General features: G+C 35.8%; 3 protein-coding genes across 9 annotated transcripts in view; all 3 read right to left on the reverse strand.

The window, feature by feature from the left end:
* Positions 1 to 7816, reverse strand: part of slc43a3a (solute carrier family 43 member 3a) — an 8750-nt gene extending 934 nt beyond the window's left edge. Inside the window, exons 1-11 of one of the 5 annotated variants that reach the window (XR_008632803.1) lie at positions 6810 to 6908; positions 5423 to 5689; positions 5013 to 5142; positions 3970 to 4016; positions 3745 to 3821; positions 3002 to 3094; positions 2575 to 2714; positions 2125 to 2234; positions 1874 to 2017; positions 1685 to 1792; positions 789 to 975 (exon numbers count right to left, since the gene is read on the reverse strand). Coding sequence is in view for 4 of the 5 variants with exons in the window: in XM_055157826.1 (XP_055013801.1) it covers positions 789 to 975; positions 1685 to 1792; positions 1874 to 2017; positions 2125 to 2234; positions 2575 to 2714; positions 3002 to 3094; positions 3745 to 3821; positions 3970 to 4016; positions 5013 to 5142; positions 5423 to 5606 (1220 nt within the window). In the remaining variant the exon portion in view is untranslated. Of the gene's footprint in view, positions 1 to 788; positions 976 to 1684; positions 1793 to 1873; positions 2018 to 2124; positions 2235 to 2574; positions 2715 to 3001; positions 3095 to 3744; positions 3822 to 3969; positions 4017 to 5012; positions 5143 to 5422; positions 5690 to 6589; positions 6728 to 6809 lie in introns of those variants that run through there. The other 4 variants (XM_055157829.1, XM_055157826.1, XM_055157827.1 and 1 more) reach the window with 4 other exon arrangements.
* LOC110175174 (hypermethylated in cancer 2 protein-like) lies at positions 6793 to 11999 on the reverse strand. 3 transcript variants are annotated; one of them, XM_055157834.1, is made up of 7 exons: positions 11671 to 11999; positions 11180 to 11274; positions 10780 to 11053; positions 9730 to 9794; positions 9477 to 9645; positions 8031 to 8106; positions 6793 to 6961 (listed from the first exon to the last, which is right to left on the reverse strand). In XM_055157834.1, exons 1-7 carry the CDS (start codon positions 11903 to 11905, stop codon positions 6817 to 6819), a joined length of 1059 nt encoding a protein of 352 aa, XP_055013809.1. In that variant the 5' UTR covers positions 11906 to 11999; the 3' UTR covers positions 6793 to 6816. The 3 variants fall into 3 exon arrangements, with proteins under 3 accessions (XP_055013809.1, XP_020796953.2, XP_055013808.1); XM_020941294.2 differs by having other exon boundaries at positions 6905 to 8062; XM_055157833.1 differs by lacking the exons at positions 6793 to 6961; positions 8031 to 8106; positions 9477 to 9645; positions 9730 to 9794 and having other exon boundaries at positions 9813 to 11053.
* Positions 12000 to 12203: 204 nt separating this feature from the next.
* LOC129410434 (asialoglycoprotein receptor 2-like) lies at positions 12204 to 14121 on the reverse strand. Its single transcript, XM_055158628.1, has 7 exons — positions 13992 to 14121; positions 13589 to 13913; positions 13433 to 13516; positions 13240 to 13314; positions 12872 to 13014; positions 12557 to 12657; positions 12204 to 12479 (listed from the first exon to the last, which is right to left on the reverse strand). The coding sequence occupies exons 2-7, from the start codon at positions 13821 to 13823 to the stop codon at positions 12329 to 12331; spliced, it is 789 nt and encodes a 262-aa protein (XP_055014603.1). The 5' UTR covers positions 13824 to 13913; positions 13992 to 14121; the 3' UTR covers positions 12204 to 12328.
* Between the last annotated feature and the right edge of the window lie 326 nt (positions 14122 to 14447).

The raw sequence follows: 14447 nt of genomic DNA on the forward strand, positions 1-14447 counted from the left end.
TTTTGTTTACATTAGTGTTATTTGCACAGTTCCAGTTAATATACCACCACCAGCATAAAAGCTCATGACAAAAAGATAGATAAAAAAAATAAAGTTTACAGGCATCACAGAGGTGAATCCGGTTCATAACATTTCAGAAACAGATTTGTGGTCATTAATCACTACAGCTCATTTTTCAGAAAATCTATTGGAAAAATGAAAGATTTTTATTTATTTTTTTTACCGAATCAGGGAGTGGGTGGTCACTGTTGAGCTCAGGCATTTAGCTTTAGCTTGAGACCTTTTTACATTCACCGTATGAACCCATGAAATTAGACTTTACATATTCACAGTTATAAACAATGTAAAAAAAATGGGAGCTTAAAATAAATGCATAATAAACTCAAAATGGTGTCCACGTCTTCACCTTGACCTGTCTTCACATTTTTACATTGCACAAACTTGATTGCTCAAACTTGACAAAAATATATTATGAAGTGATTTACATCTAATTAATTGATCTTAGCAACCTATAGGTGGTGTTTCTTAAAGAGCTTCTAGAATGAGTAGAATAAATGTATTGTCTACGAATAAAATAACTTTGTTGGTATAGTTAATTCATGGCGTTCTAGCAATTACCAATTAAAAAAATTTTTAGTGGTCAAGGGTAGGCCTACTAAATCATTTTTTTTAGAAAATGTTTCATTGTTTTGCATAGCTCCACAACTGCAGTACTGCAGTACACCCCCCCACTTCTAACTGATACAGTCCAAGTGAATTTTATGCACCTGGTAATGCAGGTGACTTACGCTACACTGATAAAGGCGGCGTTTCCCCCAAACAGGAAAGAGCGGTTGAGAACTTGCAAAGCGAAGGTGAGGTACTGTAGCGGGAGGATGGGCACAGAGGCACACACCGAGAAGCATAAACACTGAAGAGCCGTGAGAAAGAGGGAGAGCACAGAGGAGCGTAGGTCCGCCTCCTGCTCAGTCTCACCTGGAACAACACAACTGGAGTTAAAAGCAAATTCACCACACAGGTGATTCCTACTTTCCTACATTGTATACTTGGCTCTTAATTTATGTTTAGCCAGGAAATTCTATATTTTACATAAAAGTGTATTATAAAGTGGCTCAGATGGTAAGTTGTCCTATAACTGAAGATTTGGCAGGCTAACTAGATCAGACTGTCAATGTGTCTTTGAGTAAGACACTGGATTTTTTCTTCATCCATTTGTATGATTTAATTTTTGTAAATTTGTCCTCTGCTTTTCATCCATCCTTCAGTGCCACTGAGACAACCTGTCAGGGGCAATCTGCAGCCACAGTGCAGATCTTGAGCTCCTTTGTTCTGGACTAATATTCTTTTTTTGTAAGTTGTTTAGTGAAGATGGGCTACATTAAAAGGCAATAATTTCTGGCAGTCTGCCCCAAAAAGGTCACAGTATGTATTGTAAGACATTGCATTTAACATGCAATGGTTATTTCATTATTTTACATAACCCAAAACAAGGATAGTTGACTTGTCATACAGCTAGGTTCTCCTGACCATAGATGTGTAGCTAATATCTGAAGTTGGGTTTGCACGACGGTTGTCCTGTGCTCTTACTAAATTTGGCCCAAAGGCACTGGTTGAAAGATGAGTCTAAATAGTGTACCAATGGGGACAAATAAAATCTACAAATACATAGGGTGCACTGTTTTACCAGGAGCTAGAGGCTTCCCCTTATGTCTGTCCATGATGAGCCCGTTCCAGGGAGCACACAGCACCCCACAGAGCTGTGTTATGGCAAACGCATTGGTGTATTTACTAACTGCAAAAAACAAACCAATAAAGACAATGTCACCAGTTACATGACTTATTAAGGGAAGACAAGGGGATTTTTATCAGTTACTTAAATCCGGATCATTGTTGGCCAGTCGACTTATCATGGGATTAAGTGTTCCAATGAAGAAGTAGTTTCTGAGCTGCATGGTGGATAACCACAGCACGTGCCAGAAGAAAACCCAAGATAAAACACAACTTTGGAAATTCTGACCTGAAATAAATAAATCCGAAAAAGAAATATCAAAAGTAGAAAGAGTGATATTTTGTTGAAACTTACTGCACATTTAAAGGGCTGGGATCAAATAAAACATAAGTAACCTTTTTGTGGAGACATGTTGTCTGCTTCACATTCCTTTTTAGATGCGTCTTCTGTAACCTTCTCAAAATTTTCAACATTGTAAGAATTTGCCTTTCCACAAGATAAGTTTCTGAAAAGAATGCAATGCAGTAAAGATGAGGGTAGTGACACACTTTGGTTTTCAATTTAAAAATGACCTTTAAGTGAGCAGACAATGTTTAATGAGCTTAAGTATGATGTACATTACCAATTTTATTAATTTATGTGTAAGTAATATTTAAGAGAATCAATTTGCAAATAAGTATTCAAAGTGTTATTCTTTCCTTCATGTTTTTCTAGGTGTACTGTAGCTTGCAGTGACTTGTATATTTGGTTTCGTACACATTTTATGCAAGATGTCCTTCCTGATGTCATTGTTGTTTGAATAAACAGCTCATAATGAATTTGAAATAGTAAAAGACTCAACTCACCCATAGGTATACAGCTCTGGTAGAGGGTAGGGAATGTAAGATCTGGGCATCAGTAAAAAGGTTCTTGTGAGGTGAAGGATGCTGCATAGAGACAAAGCTACAAAGGAGGTGCGTAGGGAGACTCCTTGTTCATATAAAATCTGGGGAAAAAAAGAAAAATAAATATAAATATATACAATACATACAAATAATTAAATACAAACTACATATTTGCAATGATGGCCTTCAAATAGACAGATATCATTAAGATAAAATAAAATAAGAAATAGGAAGATATCACAATAACAGGTTAAGTAAGTGATTACAGGCATATGTACTATATGTACTAATGCTTTTCTGTCTGCACTAAACAGTATCTAGAACTGCACTGTATACTATATAGAGCTGGTGATAATGTCGGATCAGTGTAATGTTAAAATTATGTTACCTTAAAAATAAGAAAAACTGCAGATGAGGAGTCGAATGCACCATTGTACAAAGTGATAACAGTGGAGCGATGACCCACAAACAGGTTACCCACCTACAAGCACAGTAAATTAGAATTATAGTTATAAGAACGTCTTAAATCCACACTAAAATGGCCTGAACATATTAATGTATTCACAAGAACAAAACAATTTTGTACAAAATATAACTGCAAGGACTAGGTACATAGTTCTTGTTGCTATGAGATCTGCACTTTTATAGAGGGGTGGGCTGTATAGTAAAAACTCTGCCTTACACCCATTCCAAAAAATAACAATTGTGATGGCACAGGCCTATGTCATGCAATTGGGTGTGTCTTGCTAGACCTGTGTAACACCCAAAGTGGCCTAGGCCCATTGTAATGGAAATGCTCCCCGGGTGGGGATGATCCCTCCTAACTGGCCCGCACCAAGGCAGCTCCAAGCGGATCCTGCCAGTGGAAATGAGGCTTATGTGTTCCAGCATGGATTTGCAATAAAGATGCACTATGTACTTTTTTAGTGAAGGATCTGAAACCTTTTGTTATTGTTTTACCTGGAATGTTCCACTGATTAGCTCATAACTTGCACCTTTAAATATAAAAAATGAATCAAGATATAATGATCACTCCAAATTTGGCAATAACCAGGTTGGATTTTACATTGTCACATGGCCCACCCCTAGTCCATATTTTTCTAAGTTGTTGAATGGCCTTTCTAAATTCACCTGCATGTTTGTTATGAGCAGTAGAATCCCTCCCACACCAATGCAAGACATGGCTGGAAAAAGCATCTCAGAAAGTGCTGTTTGAAAAGAGGATATAATTTTATTTATGAGTTATAACAATAAGCAGTTTACATCTTGAGCACTTGAATTTAAGCATGATTTGCAAATTAAAATGAAAGAAATTGCATGTAAAAAAAGTTACAGAAACCACAGTAATACACTTACCAGGACTAGAGAATGCTACAAGCAGGGTGCCAGTTGTGTACAAAAATCTGTAGCAAAGCAAAGGACCTAGTTTAAAGTAGACTGCATTGATTTATCAGATTAATTATAACTAATCATTTGTTGAAATAACTGATGACATATTTAATATTAAATTAGCGCCCTCTTTTTGGACTTTATATAGATTCAAACATGTGTGTTTCATCACACAGGTGCATTATTGAATAAAAAAGATGGTATTCATCCATCCAAAGACTACAAAATGTCTTTTAAAATGTACTGAATGGAGTAGAAAGCATTTCCCAGATTTAGAAGAGATAAAATGTGGGTGAAGTTGAATTGGTTAATACAAACCTGGCCCGCTAACCTCTGGGGTCACACCTTTTACCAGTGTCACAATGATATCTTTATATCTGGTTATCTATGTTCACACCTGACTAAATAAGAAACTATCAATGTATAAATGTTACAAATCAGCTTTTCTTAGAATGAGTCAAGCACTTTGAGGATCAAGAAGAAATACATGCTGCTGAATAAAACTCAATCCACTGCATTATCTTCTTCGAGGTTGGTTGGCAGTAGCTCACTTGGTAGAGCTAGTGTGTGTGTGAATGGGTGAGTGGTTCCTTGTTGTAAAGTGCTTTGAGTGCCTTGAAGGTGAAAAAGTGCTATCTAAAAATGTACCCATTTACCATTTTACCAAAATATATTTTAGTTATATTTTACTTTCTAGTTATTTTTCAGTTTTGCATTTTTTTGTAAACAGTAATTAAATTTGGCCTGAATGTAGCCTGCCATGGTTAAAATCATCTACAATATGTATTAAGACTTTGCATGATTCTAGTTTCAGTAACTGCTCATGCAGGGTCAAATAGGGTCTTTTTTCTTTTTCTTTTTTTTGAGGTGAGGGGGGTTACATTAGATCATGCAAAAAGTAAGATGGTGTTGATGTGTAATCTCAGCCCCAGTCTGATCTTTCTCAAATGTATTTCTAGAACTTTCAAAAATTACTTTTAACTTAGCAAATAAAAGAAGCTCACACTCACATTCCCAGAAGTCTGGTTACTGTTGTGCCAAAACGGTCAAATATATATCCATTTGTGAAGGTCATGAAGTTATTGAGGAAAGATCCAATGGTAAACACCAGGGAGAATTGCTCATCCTGACGACTACAGTCTGAAAAAAATTACACAAATTATAAACATAGTCAATAATGGACAATGACCTCTAAAAGAAATACTATTATATTATAGAAGTGCTGGAGAAACCAGGATACTCTTACTGAAAAAAACAAAACAAAATAACAACAACATTGACATTATTTCATAACCATTAGTTCAGTTTTGCAAAACAATGCTATAGAGAACAAGGCCGAACAATCACCAAAATTGTACCATCTGATTATTGCAAAGTGTAAATTGTCAGTTGTATATTTTAAGATCTTAGGGAGTTTTACCTGGAGCCACTGAAGTGCTGTTGGGACTTCCTTCACAGTACTGACCAAAGTATCCATCTTCTTTGAGCACAAACACCAAAGAGGCCCATCCAAAAAGTACTCCAGCAAAACACAGGCACTCCACCACCCCAGAGACCAGGGTGAACCAGTACCGCGGTCTTGTACCTCCATCAAACCCCATCATGGTGTCCTGGTCTGCTCCAAATTTTTGTAATGATCAGATTTTAACCAAAGCAAAGCAACAGCTTCATCTTGTCCAAGTTTAAACTGTTTAGAAGAAGGAAGCATACATAAATATACTTTATAAATAGTGATTCTCACAACTTTGCATATCTGACTAGAACTAAACTCAAATTAGATAAAGTTGAAGAAAGGTCAATAGCACCAAAACAAAAACTAATCTAAAACATGGCTAATACTGAACTTTCAGGACTATTTTCAGGGCTATTTATAAGTGTATAATAGCAATAGACAACAATTAACAAAAGAAAGACTACTCAACAACAACAACAAAATAAATGAAGTATTGAACATATTTAAAATAAATAAATGTAACTATACTTGGCCAATGCTGGCAACAGTTTCAAGTATTCCAAATAGCCACCATATAGGCCCACAAGTAGTTAGGCTCATACTCTGGTTGATAAATCCTGTTACTTTGGCCTGTGTTATCTGGAAATGTGGCCTTCAGAGTCTTGGCAAATTGGGGTGTGTGTACACTATATTTATATGTTTCTTTGGCTAATAGAAAAATCACCCTTCAGAAATATCGACAATGATCCATAAAGAAATCGGTATGGTAGAAAGTCTACAGGCAAGTACAAATAAGAGTCCACATAGCTAATAGTCTGCACATGTATAGATAAGTTGGATACTGAATGACCATTATGTAAAAGTAGGCTCATAGGGTCATAATTACAAGATGAGTTGACAGTGTAAAGTCCCTCATGGACGACAGGCGGTGCAGCAGTTAACGTTACTGTAATCCAGATTATTCCTAATCTATATCGGCACATGGCACAACATGGACACGAAGCCAAGTGCAATTATGCAGGTGCTATTTATTTATTTGCACACATCTTGTTTAGATTTTTGCATGAAAAGAGCGGTTGAAGCACATTCGTGAGAGAAATTGTATCCTAAAAAGCTTTTTGATTTGAAGCTCACCATGCACGAACTCTTCAAGAAAGTTTTTATATATGGCTCATTTTACGTACTTCGTAGTAACTGTCATGCCGTTACATTAGGACAATTTCTTAAACAACGTTAACGTTACATGATGTGTGCATAATCTCTAAACCAAGGCTGAAAAAGAAACAAAAATACCTCAACTTCACAAATTATACATAACATAAATAAAGCAGTATGTACTTTATGGGCTACTCACCAAATTATCATATGAACACTTCTCCGCATTTGACGACTGAATACAAACGTAAACGAGATGCGCCGCGTCGTCGCGTGTATTTCTTTCCCTTTTTTGGACCGTAGGTGGGGCTAATGTGTGTGCTACAGGTGGGCAGGACGTCTGGGAAGACGCTTTCGGAAACAGTTGTTAACAATAGGTAATAGGGCTGTGTAATACTTAAAACAATTTGTTTAGGTTGATAATATTCACTTTAGCTCTAAACAAATAAATGTTAATACTGAGATTTAGTAGTCTGAAAATATTTAAAAATGTTTAAGAAAAGACTTCCACGTTTTTTTTTCTTCCCAATTTAAAAATACTAACTGGACTATGTGCTAGACAGATTACAACCATATACATACATATATGATTACATTTCACAAAATGTTTGTGAGTGCAGCGCTAGTCAAAAAGTCCTCTTAGATTTCACAGATCCTATTAGAATCCTATAGAGATACAATACAAAAAAATCCCATGATATCCCCTTCAGAATCCTATTGGATATTTATTTGTAAAACTCCCATTAGACATTACGGAGACTCTAATCAATCTAAATCAATCTAAATAGATTTATATTCCCATTAGAAAATTCCATATTATTTTTCAGATATACTCTTGAAAACTAGAGTTCAGTCAAGCCCTATAAACATTGTTTTGAGTATTTTAGGAGTCTGCTGAGCTCTAATTGAAAATTAGATTAGATGGCTAGATTAGATACATACTTTATTATCCTGAAGAAAATTCAATAATTTACTATATAAGTAAACATTTTGATCATAGTATTATAATATTATAACAAAATTATATGTAGTGATTATTAGGGCCCAACCGATATGGATTTTGTTGTGGCCGATATGATACCGATAAAATGGGAGTTGAGAAAGAGACGTTCAAAGAGCCGTTTCGCTCGCGACCGACCCATCGCTAGTAAAGAAACTACCGCTATTAGCCTTTAGATGTAAATGCTGCGCGCCGCGGTAATTAATTATATGCATAAATGTCATCATTCACGGTCCTATTCACAGCTCATTTCCATATCAGTGCAGGTCCAGTAACATAGATACGGCCAATATAGTCACTTTGCTACAGGCGAATTGAAGAGAAAACAGTGTGTTATGTGCGGGAGCTACAGCAGCTAATCGCTAACTAATAACAAACAACCAAAACTAGATTCAAAGTCAAAATATTTCCAACACTTACCGCTCACACAGGCTCCTCCTCACGTCACAAGTCTGCAATAATACATGTTCTTTTAACCCTGAGTCAAACCGATTGTCTGTAAAAAGCATATAATCTCAGTGTTTGAATCGGTGTCTGCGGGTGTAAACAAGTGCAGTGAGTGAAGTGACCCTGGGGGTGTGTTCAGGGACAGTACAGACACACACACAGACAAATGACTCTGTAGATAAATATTGATGCAGAGCCATATATTAGGACATTTATCTGTCTGTAAATTGGATTAAATGAACATGATGTAGAGAGTCTACGAGGTATAACAATATCGGCCCATATCAGATCATATCGGGTGCCCATATCGGCCAACCGATATATCAGTCGGGCTCTAAATTTATCAACAGAAGCACACAGCCTTCTTTACATAATGTCTTGTTTTCAGTAAAAGGCAAACTCTGCCACTGGTTTCTATAATATAGCTAAAATGTCTTCCTTTTAATTTGTCATACTTTTGTTTTGTGTGCATGTTAAAAAGCTTCTCCTTTGAAAACTCTTATTTTATCAGAGCCCTTTTGGTAGGCTACCTTACAGTATTACATGAAAGAATAACAAGAAAAAAAATCATATTTTGTACATTTATTTTGCAGTAACATTTTCTGGTTTTGAATTTATAAAATTATAGAATATAGACATACAAATTATAAAAATGAAATGGAAACAAACTCTAAATGTGGACTGTGACTATAGATAGATCAGGATTAACATTGTGACCACTGACCTTTCTTTTAGTGTCAAGGATATACTGTACAGAGAGTTAATATCTTGCCCTCCAGAAATACAATTTAAGCATAACACAATAGTGAGAGCACACAGGCATGATGATGAAGATCGATTTGTGATCTGATCCTTGTGACAATGTGCTATTTTGGTCATACCTTCATATTGAGATTCAATCTTTGTATTTGAGCATAGAGCTGCATAAAACAAATTCCCCACAGCTCTGAGTGATGTATAATCTAATAATCAAAAATAGTAATCTAGGCTCTGAATTTTTTTTTTTTTAATGTGGATTTGCTTTTCATAGTGCAGTGCTTAGAATTGTTTGGATGTGGCGTATGGGGCTAAGACATGTGGTCACAATGTCATTCCTGAAGTTTATCAGAGCACATGGTAATTCTTACATTTTTATGACCTTTTATGAGTGTTACATAGCTATTCATACATGGTAATGACATGCATGCTTGAGTATTTTCAGATAAGACAATAAAGATAAAAAACCCTTATCTTATAATAGTCACGTGAAGTAACCTTTCTAGTATTTACCACAATATGACCTCTCATGTCGGCGCAAACTGTATTCCCATTTAAAAAGCTTGCCACAATATCGACAGGCTAGTTGCTTCTCCTGTGTGTGTTTCATATAGTGTGCTTTCAAGAGACTTGGAAAACGATATGTCTTGTGACAGTACTCACACTTAAACACTTTGTTGGTTTGATGTAAAGTCCAAGTGTTTCCATTGCTTGGTTTGTTCCAGTTTTTATGGACATGGGGGAGTGTGTGGGCCGGCCTTGGTATGTCCATAGAAGCAAAGGCCACATTATAGGGTGGGTTGTAAGAGGCTTGATTGACCAAAAGGAAATCCTACGAAACAAATTCAACAAGTCAAAAAATTAGACTCAACTTATCAACATATAAGAAAAACATACTTACATTATTAGTGCTTACCTGAGCAGTAGGCTGAGCTTCTGTTACCATCAGACCTGTCTGCATTTGAAATCTTGTGCAATTTCCTAATTCAGAAATGTCAAATATCAGTTCTACACAAAATGCATGAAAATTCATTAAAGTGCAAAATGCTTCTATTAGGGGCCACAGCATATCCTCCTCAGGGTTTAAACTGATTTGCAATTTTAGCCAATACTATGAAAATGCACAGCTACGCTAACACTTGCAGAATGAAAAAACAACAAAGTATAACTCCAAATTCTGTCCATATTTATTTCCAAATTGTTGCTTATTACTAATAGGTTAAAAGAGGGCTATAAAATAGTCTTGAAGTGGGTATGGGGTGGCTAAATAGAGAAACACCATGCAAATCAATTCATATTAGGAAGATTTGCTGTAGTAACATGAGGAAAAAAGCCATAGATTTTGATAAACAAATTCATGAAACAGAAAAATGTTGAAACACTTTTTTTTTTTTTACTTTTATTGTAAGGCAAAGTAGATGATGAAATGTATAAATTTCAATTGTACTACTTTTAGACAAATACAACTTGGATTACATTTTATTGTGTTTCTTGTTGTGTGTTTTCATGTGTTCCTTCAGGTAGACCATTCGTGAAGTTCTGTAGCCACATATTTGACACACACTTGGCTGTACATCTAAATGCATGAGCTCATGGCGGCGCAGATGGGACCTCGTAATAAAAGCTTTTCCGCAGATTTGACAAACATGCTTCCTCTCACGCGTGTGCCAAAGTCGATGATGCTTCAGGTCGCTGGGATAACAGAACTTCTTGTTGCAAAAATCGCACTCATACTTTTTAACCAGTTTACTTGGAGGCAAACTCAGCTCAGAATGGCCTGCGTATTGTCTTTCTGGATTAAAAATATATGCGTTCATTTGCTGATCTGATAAAGAAAAAGGAGGGATGTCCAGCATAGGTCCAGCGTTGTCCAAAGTAGACGGCAGTGTGTCTTCGGATCTTGTGTCAAAACTATCGAAATTGATCCCTTGCTCGACATTGGAATTATAATGATCTATATGCCTACCTGTCTCAAAGCCTGGAGTTTCTTCCTCTTGTTTGATATGAAAATCAACATCACGACTGTGGTCTTGATTTGCGGAAATATCTTCATCATATGTTGTACACTGGGACTCGTCTGGTGAGTTATAATCAATAAGATGTTTTTTGCTGTCCTGTGGTGGCTCATAGTTTGCCTGCCTGGCCTCCTCATGACTACTCTCTTCCTCCTGTTCAAAGGTAGAAGGATTTTTGGAAATGGTAGCAACCTGTTCAAACTTGCAGTTGGTTGACATGTTTTCCTGTGACATAAAATACAATAATAAAGTGAGAAATATTTGATACCATGGACTGTATAGAATATATAGATATATAGACAGTCTATGAGTGAGACTTCAACTAATTTAATTGCAAATTTTTTAAATTACCTTGTCATAGCTGGAAAATGCGTTTGGAAATGGTTTCTCCTTTGCATCTTCTCTACTGCTTGTTGGGCTCACCTGGTCTTGAGGTTCACTATGTTCTGAAATGAAATATGACGATAAACAAATGTTAGTTGATGTATTTTATTTGTGTTATTTTTGAAAAAAGTAATGGACATTGCACTCTAGTCATCATTTGAGACTTTAATTTAAGCAAACAAATATAACCTTTACGCAGTTATCTAACTTTAAATACTGTTTGTTAAATGTTGGTAACAGTACCCAACATCTAATTACGTTATAACAATAGATGTAAGATAATAAGCTTGTAGCATGTTTCCCCTTTTCTATCATTTCTGTAGTCGACTTCATCAAACTTCATATGGTATATGGTGCACAGATTAATTAGTTTTTTCTATTAGCCCATTGTGTAGGGCCTCCTCTTTTTTGCTATTTCCACATTAAAAGGACTTAATGTTACTATTGCACTTTCTTACCATCCTGTGTCTCTATATAGAAGGAGTCAGAAGAGTGCTGATAGACGCTCTCCCCTCGCTCCTCTCTCGTCCTTTCGTATAGATCCTTGTTTTGAGTTTTCTCTTGGCTAATCTCTTCGCAGAAATCAAACACCAGCTCCTTTATCTCCTCCACAGCTAAAACCATCAACTTCTCCAAAATGGCGGACAGCTGAGAGTGAAACGCAACGACAGCAGTGTGCTTTTTAAGACGCATTTTCCCCGATCTAGTGAAACTAAAGAAAAGAACAGCAGAAAAAGTGTCTGAGCTGTTTATGTTAGCCTGTGTTCTTCTTTGAGTGATAGCTAAATACAACGGTGTTTCCAAAACACAGTGAAGATGTTGGCGCCACCTATTACATTGGGGTGGAAACAAAAAAAAAAACAACAAAAAAACAAAAAAACACTTTGTCTTATTAATATGTATTTTATTTATATTAAATGAATAAATAACATTTATTATGGAAGAAAGCAACAGGAACTAGGAACGTGGATATGCATTTATTTTTGGCAAGAGTGCAAGAGTCAACTATGTTTCAATTTATTGTATGTATTCAGAGCAAAGTTTTATTATGTTTTTCAGTTTCTTTTCTTATCTTTATATTTAGGTCTATGGTGAGCAAATACATATATTTATTATTTAGTTTATTAAGACGTTTAGATTTTTTTCACATATCCATTTTGAATATTTTTTACAATCATAATTTTCCCAATAATGAGTGGACCTGTATAAATAGGTTAAAATGCAGTTTTTGGTCTCAAGTCCTAATGAATAGTCCCAGTTTACCCACCTAAAAAATATGAACAGGATTAGTCTCACTTTAATTTCTTTTTCATTTGTATATATATTTTCAGAAGTTAAACTTACTCTGGTTTATTGGTTAAAATGGAGCCATCCACCCTTTTCCAAAAACCTTCCTTGCTACTCAGACCGATCCAGTAGTACTGATTCAAAGAACTGACAAATTCCTGATAATAAAACAGAATCCACACAACAGATAAACATATTTTGAGAGAGTACATTTCACATATATTAAAGGTTGTAACCTTTTTGGTGGAAGCCACCAAAAATGGGGAAAAAAATAAATATACATATACACACACACATATATATATAATGTAAAAATTTATTCATTTGTAAGCTATGGAAAACACTTAATACTAGTTTAGTTTGTGGTATCACCTGCTCCTCTTTGCTGTCGATGATAATCAGATATGCGCCTCTGTCTCTGCAGTCCTGTCGACTCGCCTCCCAAGTCTTTAATTCACTCGAAACATAATAAAAACTCTGATTGCACGATCTGCATCCATCTTTACAGAAATTACCTGTAAGCAGTTCTAACATTAATATAATTTAAATGACTCCTATATTTATGGTGCATTTTAAAGAAATACACAATTTTATCTCAGATAATTGCAGACAGAACAAACAGAGGCAATAGGCTGTTAAATAACTAACCTAATTTTATAACAGAAGATGAAACATAAAAACTACAGTATAAGTAGTATAAATTGCTTCAATTTATATTTACACAGTGAATATACAATTACCAAGTTCAAGTCTCTCTCTGTTCAACTCTTCATGTTTTTGTACAAATTTCACGTTCTCTAGCTGCAGCTTGAGGCCTGGTTCAATGAGACATATTCAATAGCTTTTTGGTGTATAGACAACATTGCAGCAGTCATAGAATTAATAACAACAAGCAAGCAAACAATTTTAGGTAATAAATTGTAATCTCCATACTTAAAAATCCGAGAGTTGTGATGCCGGCCAATAAAACACTCAAAGACAGTGAGACCACAATGAATGACCTCTTGCTGTAACATGCTGAGAAAAATAGTACAGTTAAATATGAAAAAAAACCAAAACTGAAAATATAGTTTAAATACTGTGCCTTACTTTGCAGTGGCTCTGTATCTCTCTGATTTTGGGTGCTGTTTGGACCAGTACTGAGCCTTTTATTTTCTGCACCTTCATAAATGATCACATATCTTTCCTCTGCTCCTTCTCTCTCTGCAGGAGACCTCATCTCTACCCATTCTTCAGGATCGTTGTCATAAATCCAACTCGACATGTCTTCTGCTGCTCTGTCTCTGCTACTTCTAATATTTAAACGCACACTTCCTTGTTTCATTATTACGCTGTCTTTCCCTTCACTTTTACCACTTCTTACTCAGTGGCAGCTGGTGGTATACTGCAATGAATGACCTCTTGCTGTACCATGCTGAGAAAAGTAGTATAGTTTAAATATGAAAAAATGAACTGAAAATATAGCTTAAATACTGTTCATTGCATTACTTACTTTGCAGTGACTCTGTATCTCTCTGATTTTGGGTGCTATCTGGACCAGTACTGGGCCTTATATTTTCTGGACCTTCATAAAAGATCACATTTCTTTCCTCTGCTCCTTCTCTCTCTGCAGGCGACCTCATGTCTACCCATTCTTCAGGGTCATTGTCATAACTCCAACTCAACATATCTTCTGCTGCTCTGTTTCTGCTACTTCTGATATTTAAATGCACACTTCCTTGTTTCATTATTACGCAGTCTTTCCCTTCACTTTTACCACTTCTTTGGCATAGGCCAAAATGATAAATACATATTATAAATATACCTATTAAATATAGGCTATATAGTATTATAACGAATGCCAGAAACAGACAGTCATTTTGGCTTCTATTGGCTGAACTATATCCATCAGAGCACAGCACAGAACCTGATCCACCGCTCACACCTAGCTCCAACAATGTCAGCAAAA

Source organism: Boleophthalmus pectinirostris, unplaced genomic scaffold (assembly GCF_026225935.1).
Source record: "Boleophthalmus pectinirostris isolate CB_2022bp ecotype Guang Dong unplaced genomic scaffold, ASM2622593v1 HiC_scaffold_22, whole genome shotgun sequence".
Lineage (NCBI taxonomy): Eukaryota > Metazoa > Chordata > Actinopteri > Gobiiformes > Gobiidae > Boleophthalmus > Boleophthalmus pectinirostris.